Source organism: Monopterus albus, unplaced genomic scaffold, assembly GCF_001952655.1.
Source record: "Monopterus albus unplaced genomic scaffold, M_albus_1.0 scaffold20.1, whole genome shotgun sequence".
In the NCBI taxonomy this organism is placed as follows: domain Eukaryota; kingdom Metazoa; phylum Chordata; class Actinopteri; order Synbranchiformes; family Synbranchidae; genus Monopterus; species Monopterus albus.
The window spans coordinates 63,512-80,671 of record NW_018127900.1 but is presented as its reverse complement, the minus strand read 5'-3'; the positions used below and the strand labels follow the sequence as shown (position 1 = coordinate 80,671).

General features: G+C 40.6%; 2 protein-coding genes across 5 annotated transcripts in view; one reads left to right on the top strand and one right to left on the bottom strand.

The window, feature by feature from the left end:
• mier3b (mesoderm induction early response 1, family member 3 b) overlaps window positions 1–8,947 on the top strand; it is a 16,735-nt gene extending 7,788 nt beyond the window's left edge. For all 4 annotated transcript variants that reach the window (XM_020593785.1, XM_020593788.1, XM_020593787.1 and 1 more), the window contains 5 exons: window positions 5,150–5,244; window positions 5,346–5,473; window positions 5,615–5,769; window positions 5,940–6,411; window positions 8,095–8,947. In XM_020593785.1, the coding sequence (XP_020449441.1) occupies window positions 5,150–5,244; window positions 5,346–5,473; window positions 5,615–5,769; window positions 5,940–6,411; window positions 8,095–8,104 (860 nt within the window). In that variant the 3' untranslated portion in view covers window positions 8,105–8,947. The remainder of the gene's footprint in view (window positions 1–5,149; window positions 5,245–5,345; window positions 5,474–5,614; window positions 5,770–5,939; window positions 6,412–8,094) is intronic.
• Window positions 8,948–11,162: 2,215 nt separating this feature from the next.
• elac1 (elaC ribonuclease Z 1) lies at window positions 11,163–14,377 on the bottom strand. Its single transcript, XM_020593818.1, has 5 exons — window positions 14,135–14,377; window positions 13,334–13,540; window positions 12,854–12,912; window positions 12,186–12,396; window positions 11,163–11,774 (listed from the first exon to the last, which is right to left on the bottom strand). Exons 1-5 carry the CDS (start codon window positions 14,289–14,291, stop codon window positions 11,296–11,298), a joined length of 1,113 nt encoding a protein of 370 aa, XP_020449474.1. The 5' UTR covers window positions 14,292–14,377; the 3' UTR covers window positions 11,163–11,295.
• Window positions 14,378–17,160: the final 2,783 nt, after the last annotated feature.

Sequence of the window (17,160 nt, the reverse complement as noted above, 5' to 3'; positions counted from 1 at the left end):
CCGGCTGGGTGGGAGTTGGCCTATATCAGACGCTGGATATCTATTTGGCTTCTGTCCGTTTATGAGTGTTCCTAACTGATATTGTATTACTATGTTTTTATTGCTGTAGCACTTTGTGCTCTTGAGCTTGAAAGTGCGGTACAAATAAAGATTATTATTATTATTATTATTATTATTATTATAATAATGTTGGTTTTTCCTTTGATTTGTTGCTCGTTGTACATACATTACAGCAGTTGCTGGATGAAGTTTAATCAGTACTTTTCCTTACCTTCCTGAACACAGCAAAAATCAGGACCATCCAACAATTAGTTTTCATGATTTGTTGGTTGTACATATGAAGGCAGGAAAATCTAGCCACAGGGGTTGCAAGCCAGTGACTTCTGTGCCGGTCCCAAGCCCAGATAAATAGAGAGGGTTGCATCAGGAAGGGCATCCGGCGTAAAAACATGCCAAATTTAAACATGCGAATTAGCAGTGCGAATTCCATACCAGATCGGTCGAGGCCCCTGTTGACCTACAGGGTGCAGAAGGAGAAGAGGTAGAAGGATTCGTAGACTGAGAGAGAAGAGGAAAGGCAGAAGTATAGGTCTGAGAATAGGGACTCTTAACACTGGCACAATGACAGGGAGAGAGCTGGTGGACATGATGATGAGAAGGAAGGTAGACATACTGTGTGTGCAGGAGACCAGGTGGAAGGGTAGCAAAGCGCGTAGCATTGGAGGGGGATACAAACTGTTTTATTATGGTGTGGACAGGAAGAGAAATGGGGTAGGAGTGATCCTGAAGGAGGAGCTCGTGAGGAATGTTTTGTCTGTCTTGAAGGCAGTGGTGGAAGAAGTGCTTGGATGCTATAAGTACAAGTAGCAATACTACACTGTGCAAATACTCCTATAAGTAGAATAGGTACAAGTACAAAAGTATTATCAGCAAAATGTTCTTAAAGTATCAAAAAATTAAAGCACTCATTCTGCAGAGAAATGGCCCCATCAGTGTTTTTTGCATTAACGTTACTGGAGCATCAGTGTTTACATTTTACTGCAATAGTTTAAGATTGAACCAATTTTTAAGTAGTTTATGTTCTGTTGTGTAGCATCTTCTCTAAGATCATCATGACTAACAGTCCTGTCTTAAGCTTTGTGATTTTTATTTATTTATTTGGCATAACAAGTGAGAATTTATTCAACCTCCAAAGGAACAATTAACTTCAGTTTCTCAGAAACCATCAAAATCACTGTACAGGAACGGTTATAAAAAATTAATTAACTAAAGGCATCAGGTGAATGTGGTGGAAGCAGAAGTGCAATACTCTGAACTTTAGTTGAGTACAAGCATGAAGTTACATAAAATGGAAAAAGTCCATGTACTTCAGTCACTGTTCAGTCACACTCCACTGCTTGTAGGTTCAGTTGTGTTGCTGCAGGTCTTGGATCTGTGTATTGTTATGCAACTGATGGAGAGGAGCCATTTTGGATGTTTTATTTCTCTGGTTCAGGTGTGTATACGGAGATCTGCTTCTGACTGGTCTGGGAGTGTGGGCGTCTGCCCTGTTTGAAAAGGTTTGTATCTTGTGGCAGCTACAGTCAAACATCAAAATGTACACATCGCTCCTGTAGCATAATCCTCTGCTGATCGTAGCTTCTCCACAGCAGAGCCCAATATACACAACTTCCTGTTCAGTTCTGTGTTTGTCTTAAGCAACAGCTCAACACAGGTTCAGTTGCATTCAGAAGTGAAATCCTCTCAGGCAGAACACACGCTGACCCACTGAATCCAAACGATGGCAAAGGATCCATACATGAGAACTTTTTATTCTCCAAATAATTTAACTGTAATAAAATGTGTAAAGTTTCTGAGACTGTTTAGAGTGTTGCAGCTTCATTGTTGGCCGGTGGACCGACTAGAAGGCCAGCAGTGACCTGCTCTATGTTGGACCCTGCTCTCATTGTCAACTGGCTGTTCCTTATGTTTCTCGGTCATTTCACTGACATGTTTCTGTACATGGGGGCATGACACATCATTAAAACCTGTGTTTCACTGGAGAAGAGCTGGGGTCAGCCCCTGAGCAGGAAGTGGTGACATCTCTTCCTATGTGGTAGACTCCTAGAAGTCGCTAGTTTTTGGTTGATTTGTCTTGTGGCAAGTCACCGCACTGACCAGTGTGCTGTCCTTTCATCTCTGTCAACATCTCTTGAATTAAAAGCCAACCAAAAGAGACTGACTTGATAAAGGTGCTGAACAGCTGATCTGTCTGAGCCGCCTCACCGTGCTGCTCTCCGCTCCCCAAACCCCAATCCCACAGGGTAGGAGACATTGGTAAGATGGTGAAGACTTCAGCAGCAAAGATGTTCTGTAGGTGAAATACAAAAAAGACAGGTGGCCTGTTGAGGTTGAGTGTGCTGTGTGTGTCGGAGTACACCTGTGTGGGCACTGAAGGTAACGTTTAAGAAAAGTGGGCCTGTGTTTTCATAGTTAAACTTTTATTATAATACAATTTTGATTTAACATTTTTGTTATAGTCAATAGGAGGTTCACTGTGTACTGCAGTATTCTGCATGTACAATCTAATTTGAAAATATGTATATTAGTAAAACCAAAAATCACGTTTCAAGTTTTAACCATGAAATTAAGCAGGAAGTATTACAATTTTGTCTTAGAATTTCTAAGTAACTTCACTTTGCCAAAACAACTGAGTTGTTTGCATATATTCGAAGGTGGTGTTTGACGAAATAACATTTTCATGAATGATTTTGGTCGACACTTAGCCATTTGTGTATTGAAGTAGAGACAGGGGAGCGGTGCCTTCTACTGGCCCTGTACGTAGCCACCTTACCTGAGAGGTAGGGTTACACTTGGATAAGTACTCGTTACTGAATCAACAACACCATCACCTAGACAAACACGATCAGCATCAGCCAACTGAGAGTAAACTTACACTAAATGAACCTACATTAGAAAAGAGGAATGTGCCATGGACAAATGTAAATTATTTAAAAGGAGCTGTGGTACTGTATGAGGATGTCAGGAGTGGCAGAGAAGTACGTCAGAGTAGTTCAGGGTATGTATGAGAGGGGTACGACAGTAGTGAGATGTGCTGTAGGTCAGACAGAGGAGTTCAAGGTGGAGGTGGGGCTACATCAAGGATCGGCTTTGAGTCCCTTCTTGTTTGCTATGGTGATGGACAGGTTGACAGATGAGGTCAGACAGGAATCTCCGTGGACAATGATGTTTGTGGATGACATTGTGATCTGTAGTGAGAGCAGAGAGCAGGTGGAGGAACACCTGGAAAGGTGGAGGTCTGCTCTGGAAAGAAGAGGAATGAAAGTCAGTCATGGTAAGACAGAATACATGTGTATGAACGAGAGGGAGGGAAGTGGAACAGTGAGGTTACAGGGGGCTGAGGTCAAGAAGGTGCAGGAGTTTAAGTATTTGGGGTCAACAGTCCAGTGTGATGGGGAGTGTAGGAAAGAGGGGAAGAGGCGAGTGCAGGCGGGTTGGAGTGGGTGGAGAAAGGTGTCAGGAGTGTTGTGTGACAGAAGAGTGTCAGCAAGAATCAAAGGAAAGGTGTACAAGACAGTAGTGAGACCAGCTATGCTGTATGGGTTAGAGACTGTAGCAGTGAGGAAAAGACAAGAGGCAGAGATGGAGGTAGCAGAGATGAGGATGTTGAGGTTCTCTTTAGGAGTGACCAGGATGGACAGGATTAGGAATGAGCACATCAGAGGGACAGCTCAGGTTGGCTGTTTTGGGGACAAGGTCAGAGAGGCCAGATTGAGATGGTTTGGACATGTGCAGAGGACGGATAGTGGTTATATTGGTAGAAGGATGTTGGAGATGGAGCTACCAGGCAAGAGGTCAAGAGGAAGGCCAAAGAGGAGATATATGGATGTGGTAAAAGAGGGCATGAAGTTAATCAGGGTAAGAGTAGAGGATGCCGAGGATAGTTAGGTGGAAACAGATGATTTGCTGTGGTGACCCCTAACGGGAACAGCCGAAAGAAGAAGACATATGCAGGCAGGAAGACTGTTATAGGACATTTTTATTATACAGTGGAACCTTGGTTTTCGTGATTGTGTTCGAAAAAGTCAGACGAAAAATGAATGTACGAAAACTGAAGCAATATTTCCCATAAGAAATAATGTAAATCCACACACCTGTTCCACAAACCCAAAAATATTAACAAAAAATCCATTTTATATAGAATAACTATATTTTTACATACAGAAAACAATGAAAAATAAATATAAATGACTAATGAAATGGATAAATGAGCATTTAACATCACTTTTAACTTCATTGAAGACTCTTTGTTGGCATATGGAAGATGACGAGGAGGGGAGAGGGAGGAGGAGAGGCTATTGTTTGGAAGGGGAATACCCCTCCATAAGGACTTCATGTATCAAGGCCCTATCCGGGGTTACTTCGGGGTTTATTTAGCAGTCACAACAAGCACAAAAAACAATGGCAGACTGAGTCTCGAACGCATGGGATGCTTTGTGTGGGCGCTTGATTCCAGGAAATGAGTGGCCGAGTCACGAGGGCAGGCGGACTAGTGACGCTGAACCGACCAATCAACTGTACAAAAACCGAGCGAACAAAAACTGGGACAAAATGTCGTCGAAAACCGAATCGTACAAAAAGTAGGGCATACGAAAACCGAGGTTCCACTGTACGTTTTTACAAATCATCAAAGTACACCTTAAGAAGAGCAGAGAAAACAGAATTAAATGCAAGTAAAATATATTTACACAGGAATATTTCAGTAGACCTTTTTCGCTTTTTTGTTCCACATCAGAAACGACTCATGCAGCTTTCATTTCTGCTGGGCAGTGTAATCATGGATTGTATACAGTGTAAAGCAGCTGCCTATTGATCGTGGATATTTTTCAGTGTTACCAGCCAGGCGTCCCCTTCAGGAGTTTGTTTGGATTTGAACATCCATTATGACATGTTGAGGAGGGTTTTGATATTTGACATAGTTCTTGTCTTGAGTTATTAGTTTTAAAAGACCTGTAAAATCCATTTACACAGCCCTACCAAGAAAAAAACAATGCATAATTGCTTTTTCATGGTAGGGCTTTTTGTTTACTCATTAGCACCGACAACGTATAAACAATTTTTTTTTTTTTTTTTTCTTGTTTCATTTCAGAAAAATCACCTCCGTGGTCAGAAGAGGAATGCAAGAACTTTGAACACGCACTACAGATGTATGACAAGAATTTTCACCTCATACAGAAACACAAAGTGAGTCTTATTTCATGATGTCTTAGTCAGGTGTTAAATGATACATATATAAAGCTGGCAGAGTTGCTTGTTCCTAATCCTTAATTGTTTTTCCCCTTTAGGTGACAACAAGAACAGTAGCAGAATGTGTGGCATTTTATTACATGTGGAAAAAGTCGGAGCGCTTTGACTTGTTTGTGCAGCAGAATCGGTTTGGGAAGAAAAAATACAGCAGCTATCCTGGTGTAACGTAAGTGCCAGAAGATTAGCTATATGCATTCCCCTTTTGTGTTTTTGGTTATGTATACAGTGAGCTCTGAAAATTGAAAAAAGAAAGTACATAATTTGAAAGAAACAAACCCATTTAAGAGCTAAACATCTTTGGATTCAGTGACCTGATGGACAGGCTGGTGGATGAAGCAGAAGGCCTGGCAGTGGACAGTTCATCCTCTGTGTGTTCGGGAGCAGGTGGAGGAGGAAGGCTGGAGACTACCACAGACCAGCAGCTCAGCCTGCTCAACTCTATCACAGCCAGTGACCTCTCAGGTCAGTAATGGATCTTAAGGAACAAACTTGTGAAGTACTTGATAACATCATAGATAACTATTGTATTCATTCCCCATTTGTTATCGTCTGCCCTCATTTCATTGTGCTCCTTGCTGACTCTAATGTTGCTTTCAGTTGATGCTCAGCTAGTTTGTCCGTTCTCTTTGCAGCTTTGAGTAACAGTGTAGCTACAGTGTGCAGCCCTGCAGAGGTTAACTGCCTGGACTCCTACAGCTTTCCGCCATTGGAAAGTCTCCATCGTGGGTCCTTGACCCATGACGAATCCCTTGGGTTCCCTTCTAACGGTGCAGACTCCGACTGCCTCAATATGCTTGACGCCGGCTTCTACCACTCTGACCTGGGCCAGCTAGGAGGGGTGTGCGTCACCAAGGACTGCGAGCGGCCCTCCAAAAGACTCAAGATGGCGCTGCCTGACTCGTTCATCAGTGACGTTTCAGTGGGTAACCTTGGAGTGGACTTTGAAGCACGACGGACAACAACGCACCACCACCGACTTACCGGCACCAAAATGGCAGTATCCGTCACAGACTTTGGGAGCTTGGCTGGCAGCGGTGAGCCCAATGGCTTTCTGGGAGCACATGCACGGCACCACACACAGCACACTGCAGCACTTCAGTCAGAGTGAGTCAGTCTTCCCTTGCTCTTCCCTTTTGAATCCCCTTACTCTCTTGTACATAAAGACTTATATATATATATATATATATATAAATAAATGCATATCTAAATATATGTATATGAATATACTTTGTTTTCATTTTATGTGTAATATGACATCAGTGATGTCTATCATTTAGAACTAAAATCTTGATTTCTCTCAAGAGTCTATATAGCCATTTATTTTAGTTTTGCAATGTGTAACGTCCAAGTACAGTGGGGCCCAGAGGCTGCAGTAGGAGAGTTGTGTGTTTTCCTCCCTCACATCTACACACAACATCTTCAGAGCTACAGTATGTTATCCTGCCATCTTTTTCAGCTGCCAAAATTGGCTTAGTTTTCTGCCTCTAGTTTAGTATTTAGTTGCCTGTCTTTGTTGTTTGAGAACCGGTACTGTTTTTTTAAATAGTGTTGGGTTTACAGGTATTTTTTAGTAACCAGATTGGTCCTCAGATAAACCTGGCTAGATATTGTATGAAGAGCAACACTAGCATGGAGATAGCTTGAAAACCAGGACATGTCATAGCTGAGGCCTTCACCTCATTTTGTTTTGTTTTATTTTTTTTTCTTTCGATTGCTTGTCTGACCTTTGTGTGCTCGTTTATTTTTAAACTGTTCGAAATGGCAAAACTGGAAAATGGGAACATTTGCAACAGTATCTTTTAATTCCATGTAGTTGAACCCAAATTATTGTTCCTGAGTAGCAGTTGTACATTTTTGAACAGATGAAGAATAAGCGTGCACAGTAAGGTAATGGGAGTCTTGCCTTTATCCCCCCCTCCGACTTCTTACAAGGAGGATATCAGTCAGTCAGGCACTGATAACAGCAATATTGCAATGCAAAAATATCAGTTGGGTTAATAGCCATTTAAACAGACATCAAGTTCAGTAAAGTTTGTATTTATTGCATATACTTTTACCCTTTGAGATTTTGTTTAATCCTTTCAACTCGCACTACTGTTATAGCACTTGTAGCTGGATACGTCCTTTAGTTGTGTCAAAATGCTACAATATGTTTCTAAATCGAGTAGTGCCATATTCAGACAATTTAGCAAGCTTGGCAATACTTGCCTGCTAGCATTATTCTCTTTAGTTATTGCCACTCTGATTTTATACTCAGCTTCTGCCTAACCTGTACTGACTAGAGAATGCCTTGTATAATCTGGTCAACATTTTCTAGAGTCTAATAGCAGAAGTGGAGCTGTTTTCTCTTGCCTGAAGTCCACCATTGCGAATTGTAAAATGTTTAGCGGGTCATCAGTTGATTGGATGCAGTAGTAGTGTTTACTTGATTTATCTATGCATCATGCTATGAATAGTTTGTTTCAGGGGTACATTATGCTTATGTCCATATATCTTATTTCACCATTATTTGTACAGATGTGTTTCATGCCTCTAAATCATTATGTTCAAGATATTTGGTGTCCAAGCCCAGCACCATAGATACTCACTTCTGCATTTCATGTAAATAGTTAGCAAATAGCCTTTAAAGAGTCTATTAACTGACCTCTTACACTTGTGAATCTGTGTTGATACAAAGGTTTTAATTTGATTCTTTGTCAAAAAGGCAATAATTTGTAGATATGTACAGATAGTTTGGTTTTGCATTTTACCGGTTGACTTGGTGGTGAAAACTATTCCCCTCTTTAGAAAGTCATGAGACCCAGACGGCAGGACACAGCTGAAACCAGGCATGCTAGCTGTGTCTTTGGCAACCACTGAAAATGGCTTTACCTGAAGACGTATTGATATTATTCAGTGTTGCAATTTTGCATTCGAAACTTGCAGCCATGTGTAAAAGATGTTCATCTTTCTTTCCTCAAAACCTTTTTTTGATGTCTACATTTGTCCTAATGGTAAAGGGATGGCTGCTGTGGAGAGCTAGTTTCTTTTAATGCAATGTGCATAATGCAGTAGGTCCTCCAAGCTCTTCTAGCTTTAGCAGTGCAGTGATATTTATTTCACCTGTGGTTTGTACAAAGACAGAAAAATTGTCAGAATGTAGAGGCCATTAAGTAGTAGTAGGTTTTTCACCTCCCTGTGAACTCTCCAAAATGTGATATTTTATTGATATCTCTTGTATGAGACTTGTGTGTGTGTGTGTGTGCACGAAAGCACTAAAATTTATTTTATATTTTGTATTGTGTTTTGAAGTTTAAAAGGGAAAAAATTACAGCAGTTGTGGTTTTGAAAAAGAAAGCAGTCTTTTGAAAACAAAGATACCTTTGTGAATAAAAACCTACAAAACTTAATGTATATCCAGAATTATAGACAATCAAAACTTCACTATGAAAAATGTTCAAAAAGCTATCTTTATTGTTTATAAAATTGTACATAAACATTGAGTTGTTTTTCTTTTGTTAAACATTATTTTGTATGTTCTGTTGTACTTTAATACCTTGTGTACAGATCCAGGAATAAAGCTCTGGAAAAGGTTCGAAGATGGTCACAAGCAATTCATTTATCATCGCTCAGAAGATGTGAAGAGACGTTACTGCTTCTGTACGTAAGTGCATTGCATTCACCAAAGAGAAAAAAAATGGAGGATCTTATTTTACAATTATGAGATCAGATTTAGAAAATATGAGATCCTGATCTCATAATTGCAAGATCTTTTCTTGTAACAATGAGATAACGCAGGTGTTAGAACACTGCAGAACCTGCCTGAAAATCAGATTTTAAACTCTTTAGCATCATCGCAGTTCATTAATTTGGCATATTTAGTGTTGCACAACATAAACAGATGTAGGCTAAAAACAGACTTCACATTTGCCCGCTGTGTAACTGTACTGTACTGAGGAGTTGGAAAGCTTTAGAACCTGCTTGAGAAACATTAGGTTTTTAAGATTTCTTCAGTATGAATGTAATTCAGTACATCCAATAGCACATAGCAAAAATTAATTATTAATAGTTAATTTGGCGGTTTAAAACAAATATAGGTTAAGAATGGCGCCAACAGCACACACACATGTAGGCCTATGGCAACATTTTATTTCCTGTGAAAGTACAGTCTGTTCACATGATTGAACTTTCAACATCTAATGTGACATTTTCCAAAATACTGAATAATTGGAGGAAAAAAAAGCTACTTAAGCTCATATTCATTGGACAGTTGTAACCTCTAATATTTGTCTTCTTAAATAGCAACCGTGATCTCAGGATCTGGTAATTAAGAGAAACACTTCATAGTCACCCCTCATGTGAACAGTTAACCTTTGATGAGAAACGGGAAGTATGTTTTTATCATAGGCTTTATTTGTTCGTTTTGGAACAGCAAGTATGCCGAATTAACTAACATTTCCTTTTTATTGGATGTACTGACAGAATTTATTTCATACTGAAAAAGTCTTAAAAAAAAACCCAGTGTTTCTCAAGCCGATTCTGAAGCTTTCCAACTCCTCAGTACATATATATAGTGAGTACACAACAGCCAGCGACTCTGAAGCCTGTTTTTAGCCTATATTTGTTTATGTTGTGGAACACCAAGTATGCCAAATTAGCTATTAACAGTCCACTTTTGCTATGTACCTACTAGCTGTACTGACAACTGTCACAGAATTACAATGACACTAAAGAGTTCATTAAAATCTGATGATTTTCAGGTGAGTTCTGCAGTGTTCCAACCCATGCATCATCTCAGAATTAAGAGAAAAGATCTCATAATAGTAAGATACTCCAAATTTGTTTTGCGGTGAATGTAATTCACTTCCCCTTAGTATTGAGTTCTGTATTAACATTACATACTAGAACAAAACTTAATTATACAATTTCATTAGAATAATTTCTAGTCAATAATTTAGACTTAATAGAGACCCATTTGGAGAATTAATAATTAATGCAACATGGTATAAATCCCTACTAGCTTCATGCTTGACTATGGAAATAGCAGTTGATGTCTGCTCACAAGTCCACTTGCTTGCTGTGGAGTTTGACCATATTACTATGTTCATCAGCAGGATGAACCTACGAGTAGTTTGCTCAGTTGTCAGAATCTTAGATGTTCAGGTTTTCTGAGCATGCTTTTGGCATCTTGTCTGTGTTGGCTTAAATTTTTAGCTTGAGCGTACATGGCGAAAACCATGTGAGACAGTTGAAAGCCCAAAGCAAGCAATTGGTGAGCCTTGAGCAAAATTGTTTTATCAACTGCCATTTCCAAGGTCGAGGAAAAAAAAAAACATTGCAATTAACATTTGAGTCAACATGGACAGCGTCAGAAGGTATAAACATTTAGTTCCATGACAAGTAATCAAACTCCATCTGCTGATGAAGACCATGTGATATGGTCAAAAGTTCCAAAACAAACAAGTGGCCCTAAAGCTGAGATGTTTTTAATTTGTCATGTTTGAATATTATACATGTACACCGATCAGGCATAATATGACCACCTGTACACACTTCAATGCAACACTTCTGCCTTAACCTATGTGTTTATGAAGCTCAAAATATGTTTTTGGTGATATTGTTAAATGTATAAATTCAATACAATTATTGAGGTCATAGTTAAAGGTGGTGTTGTACTGGACTACATTATATTCACAGGTGTTCCTAATATTCTGACCCTCATGTATGTCAATGGGAAGGACAAAAATATACAGACACCTCTGAATATAATGTAGTCCAGTACAACACCACCTTTAACTATGACCTCAATAATGGATATATAATTGAATTTATACATTTATGACAATCTCACCAAAAACTGAAACACTGAGCTTCATAAACACAAATGTTAAGGCAGAAGTGTTGCATTGAAGTGCATACAGATGTACAGGTGGTTGTGTTATCCCTGATCGGTGTATAACAAGCGGTCAACTGCCTAAAGGAAAAAAGAAATGAAGAGAAAACTAAACATTACCTTGGCCTTTTGAGAGGAATGGGCAAAGTCATAAAGTCCTCAGCCAGAGTCACTTCTATACCACTGTCCTGCAGCGCTTCTTCAGCCTGTCTCTTGAGCTCCGAAACACTGTCCTCATCCCCTTCCTTCTGCAATGCACTGGGTTTGTACCTCTGACTGAAGTGGTACAGCAGCAGCCTTTGCGCACAGCAGGCCCGAGCCACCGCCGCCGCCATTTCAGGTGTGCTGTGTCCATGGTCCACTGCTTTCTCTTGGTGCTCATTCCCCAGAGTCGCCTCATGAACCAGAATATCCGCTCCACTGCACAATGTCAGTGGTCCTTCGCCCAGAACTGAGCTACAGTCCCCTAAAATGCAGACTTTCCTCCCTGGAATGGGTTCCTCCAGCACCTCCTGAGGTAGCACCACACGCCCGCTCTCCAAAGTTACAGACTCCCCAGCTTTGAGACGCCCGTACAGAGGCCCTGGTTTCAGACCTGAGGGAAACAAAATGAGACCAGTCACAATAATCCACGTTTTTTTTCCTGAAATACTTTTGGTGGCTCCTGTGCAAATTAGACTCGTATAGTTTACTATTACAAAATAAATATGTATGCAATTTATATCTTTTAAGTGATTGTTAAAATCTTTTCTCTCACTATACCTGCTGAGGAAATGTGCATTTTAAATATGATGGTAAAACTCCAACCAATAAAGCCATCAATAATTTTTGAAACATTTTTGATCTGCTCTTCACACAACAAAATGGATTTTACCTGTTATAATAAAACAGAATTCCTGGATTACCATGTTCAATCACTGAACTAGAGATACTTGAGTTCAGATCTCTCAGATCTCTCACCACTTCAATTTTCCACCTAAATGATGTAACTAGAACAGATTTTTACCTAGTTCTTTCAGTAGTTCTGTATTCAGTCTTCCAGGTCGATCACACTCCTGAATGCAAAAACCAAAGGAAGGGACACGGTGGAACAACCTGAAGGCTTTGACCACAAACTTCTTGTCTTCAAAGAGAAGGTAGCAGTCACGAGAGATGTCCAGAGAGATCGTCCTTCCCGGTTGTTCCTGTGGGTGCAGAGGACTGTGGCCTGATGTCATCTGAAGAGAGAAAAACCAATGAGTTAAAACACCAAACAGTAATGCTTACATGGTTTAAGAAAACTTCTTGGGCTTACAAAAATCTTCCACAACACATCATGCAAATTAAAAAGCAAAATAGCAGAGGACAAATTGGAAATGCAGATTTCCACACTTCGCATGTTTGCAAAGCATTTAGCTTTCCTCACGAGAGTGAAATTTTTCAGCTGTATTGTAAGTTCAGATTCATTATACAATTCACTGGGGTTGGTGAAAATACAACGCAGGTTCATTAGAGTTGTGATGTTTCAGGCTTAATAGCAGAGGCAAATCAGAATTACATAAAATTTTAAATCACTGAGAAAAATCTAAATATAGAATGAGGTAAAACAAATACATTATTCCGGTATTTGCATGATAAAGTGAGTCGAGGTGTGATCGTGTCCACACAGGAAAAACACCAAATCCAGTCACATACCTCCAGACTGAGGTGTCCCTCTTCTGGACTCTGGTCAGGTGTGGGTTCCAGCTCATGTACTACAGTAACACACATTGCAGAGATAAGATCAGAGTAGAATAACTAAAGTGCATAAAAAAAAACTTAAAAAAAAAGAATAGCAAGAAATGCTTAAATATCTTGCATGGCACATAGCTATGATGCTCTGTTGTCATGAAAAACAGTTTATTATAAAGACTTCATGCACCCCCTGTGAGTTGCAGATGTATAAGCTAACATGAAGGTAGCAATCATAGTGACACCACACAGAAGTAGAGTTTCTTAGCTGTTGTCTCTGCTTTCAGGGCATAATTTGTGTTTCCCTGAAAAGTCATAATAGATTACCCGTTCGTTTGAATGTGTAACACACTCTGTGGCAGCTGTGTTAAAACCTTTAGATCAGGTGTGTTATTAAGCCTATAGTGTGAACATCAAAGCCCAGACGGTATATTTTAGACCTACCTGCATAAGGGAAGAGCAGCTGCGACCCTGTGAGGCCAAGGGTCACCCTGAGAAAGTGGCGGAGGCCCCGTGGCCCATAGATGTCCACACAACCCAGGTTTTGCTGAGGGTCGGGGTTACTGTTGAGACTCACTGTGCAAAGGAGACCGGGCAAACCAAACACATGGTCACCATGCAAGTGAGAGATGAAAACCTTGGTGATTCGACCTGGATAGAAAATATGACATTATTACACACTACAAATGTTATAATAATGGGAAATTTGAGAAAGTGTGGGTCAATGCCTATGCCTTACTATAGTATGTGTGAAAAATGGGGTCTGGCCCTCTCCTGAAAAATGTCGTAAAATTGGGGTCTGGCCCAAGAATGTGCCTTACTAGTATGTGGTAAGCTTACTCAGCATCCACAAAATTAAAATGTTTAAATAGTGAATACAGAAGGCTGTGCTTTTTTACTTTCAGTTATCAGGCATTTATCGTTTCCAATATCCTATATTCTGACAGTTATAAGACAGTATGTTAATAATTCACATAAAATTAAAAAAAGGTCAAGGTCAAGAAATCACAGTAAAATTAAATTTTCATTTGAACAAGCCAAATGTTCAAGTAGTCGAATAACTCATGTCCACCATTCCTATACTGTATCTTAAAATCTGATAGATTTCGACTGTACTCTAATTTAGCAAAGGTAAAAACAGGGTTTGGTGAATACATTTATTCAAAGTTAACTCTGAACATCGTTTAAATGTCCCCAAAACTTTGATAAGTAAGACAAGCTGTATGAGCAGTAGCAAGGACTCACCGGCTCTGAGCTGGCTCCTCATTAGCTGGGTCTGGGTTCCTTCTCCGCAGTCAAACAACCAGCACTCCCCCTCCGTCCGCAGCACTAGAGCCGAGGAACCGCGGTGAGGAGACGGGTAAGCTGAACCAGTGCCGAGGAAAGTCATATCCATGGCCATCGTCCCAAAGTTACCACACTGAACAGTGTTCCATGCTTCCTGTAAAACCGTCTCACTGTGATGACGTAGATGAACGGCGGATGCGGTGTTCATCGTAATTGCTGAATTATCGTAATTTTGACGTCTATAATTACGCACTTACATTACAAAAAGTGACGCACATCTCAACTGCATAAATATCCTTGAGAAACTCTGGTTACAAATTTATTTCTCCATTAACACGGATAAAAGAGGTCCCTGCAATAATTAGTATTAGAATCATATTCCTTATTACATGTTCATTTACATTCAGGACTAGAAAACGCCATAAAATACTTATATTTAAAGCACTGGAAACAAACAAATCTAAATGTTGATGTATAAATTCCAGGAAACATTTTTCAAAGTTAAAATCAGCAGAAAGGGAGCCAGAATAAAATTGGTTTTATTCTGCAATTTTACATCGCATTAAGTAGCCTATTATGAAGTAGCACAAACATGCTGCCCTCCGCGTACAAATAAGGCAGTATTACTGTGTACTGCAAATAAACTTCAGAAACACAGACACAGTGGATGTAGCATTATGTGAGTGAACACTTCAGTAAAATATAGAGGAAATTTTACTTATGGGAACAATAAGAGCTTGAGCAAACCAATCAGCAAATTCCTACACCATGGAAAAACAACTGGATGAAGTATCATGAGCTAACATTTAGCGGAGATGAACTATTTTATAAGGTGCTTTTAAATAAAATTGTTTTAGAAACTACGAGTAGAAAACTATGCCTTTATGTTCACAACCACATGCTTTATATTCTATCAAAGAAAAGGCTGTTGTATTTCTTTTTGTACTGTTTTTAAATAGAGCTCAGCATGCTCTGAAGCACGCAGCAACTATGAACAGACACTAAACATTGTGCGTGCAGGCATGTCACTGCAGTTAAAATGCACAGTGGCCTACTATAAATATTTAAACATACAGTATATCTGACTATATTTTGTATTTGGCTCAAGTAATGTATATAAAACCTAAAAATAAAAAAACACCTACCACAAAAAAAAAGAAGGTCTGAGTAAATTTTTTTTTACATCAACAGAAACATGTTTCCCTACTGACACTTAGAACAGATACAGAGAACCGTTTGTATTATGTAACCTAGCTTTATTGTCATAAATGGCCTGGACAAAACACCTCACAGTAGAGCACAGCAGGGGCACTAATCATTCAGTTGAACTTTAGTAAAGGGAGGATTTTCCTGCAAAACTACTTTATTAGTCCACATTAATTTTAATTTGGTGTACCTAATAAATTGCCAACTGAGTGTAGATTAATTTTGTATATCATACTGCAGCATAAGGATTCATTTTCAGGGATGGTAACAAAACCCTGATGAAAATGACCACTTTGAATTGTGCTACCTCACCCGCATTAGGGAAACTGGGGAATCCTGCAGGGGTAAAACCTGGCTGAGGAGCTCGCTGACAAGAGTCTTGGTGGCCAGGCCTTGGCTCATTCAGTCCGGTCGGGCATAGCCTGCAGAAATGACATGGACCATGCAGGTAAACCCCAACAACTGCAGGGAAAGGAATCGGGGCCGGGTGTTAAGCAAGTTGGGTGGCAGGCTAGGGAAGATACTTGGGCATGTTGATCCCTGGTTGCGTAGGCTAGCTCTAGGTTTGTGGAATGTCACTTCTCTGGTGGGGCAGGAGCCAGAGATTGTGCAGGAGGACTAGATATAGTCAGGTTTACCTCCACACATAGCCTTAGCTCTGGAACAGATGGTAAGGGAGGCTGCAGGACAGACCTGGAAAACACAAATGTGTAGTGAGCGTGCACTGAGAATGACTGGTTGAGACCCCCTGTCCACGAGATCTTCAACTCACACTTCTGGAAGGAGTTCTCTCACATCCCAGGGAAGGCTGGGGACATGGAATTCAAATGGACCATGCTCAAATTCTCCTTTGTAGAAGCAGCTACTCTGCGTTATGACCAAAAGGTCATTGGTACCAGTTGTGGTGGCAATCTGAGAACGTGCCGATGGCCACCAGCGGTCAAGGAAATCATCAGGCTGAAGAAGGCAGCTTTCCAGGCTTGGTTGGCCCAGGGGGTCTTCTGAAGTAGCTGATAGGTACTGCTGGGCCAAAATGGCTGTGGCTCAAATGGTTGCGGATGAAAAAACCCTGGTGTGAGACGAGTCCATGGAAGCTATGGAGGAGAACTTTCGGCTGACCTCAAGGAAGCTATGGCAAACCGCCCGACAGCTCAGAAAGGGAAAAAAGGGTTTGGACCAGGCTGTGTTTTTCAGGGGAGGAGAACTGCTGACTCGGACTAGAGATATTATTGGGTGGTGGAAGGAGCACTTTGAGGAACTCCTGAACCTGTCTGATATGTGCTCCAAGGAGGAGGCAGAGTTTGAAGTCTCAGGGGAAGCCTCACCCATAACTCTGGCAGAGGTCTCTGAGGGACAAAGGTCCTTGTGGCCTGAGCTGCTGAAAGCTCTGGACATAATTGGGCTGTCTTGGTGGGGGGGCAGAGAGGGTCCTCTAATTACTGAGGTATCATAATACTCTGCCTCCCTGGGAAAGCCTATGCCAGGGTGCTGGAAATGAGGCTCAGACTGATTGTTGAACCTCAGATTTAGGAGGAACAATGCAGATTCCGTGCTGGTTATGGAACAGTGGACCAACTCTTTACTCTTGCAAGACTACTGGCGGGATCTTGGGAGTTTGCCAATCCAGTCTACATGTGCTTTGTGGACTTGGAGAAAGCCTACAACAGGGTCCCTCATGGGATCTTGTGGGGGTACTTTGGGAGTATGGGCTACCGGGGTCGTTGGTACAACCCATCTGTTCCTTGTAAAACCAGAGTGAGAGTTGTGTATACATACTC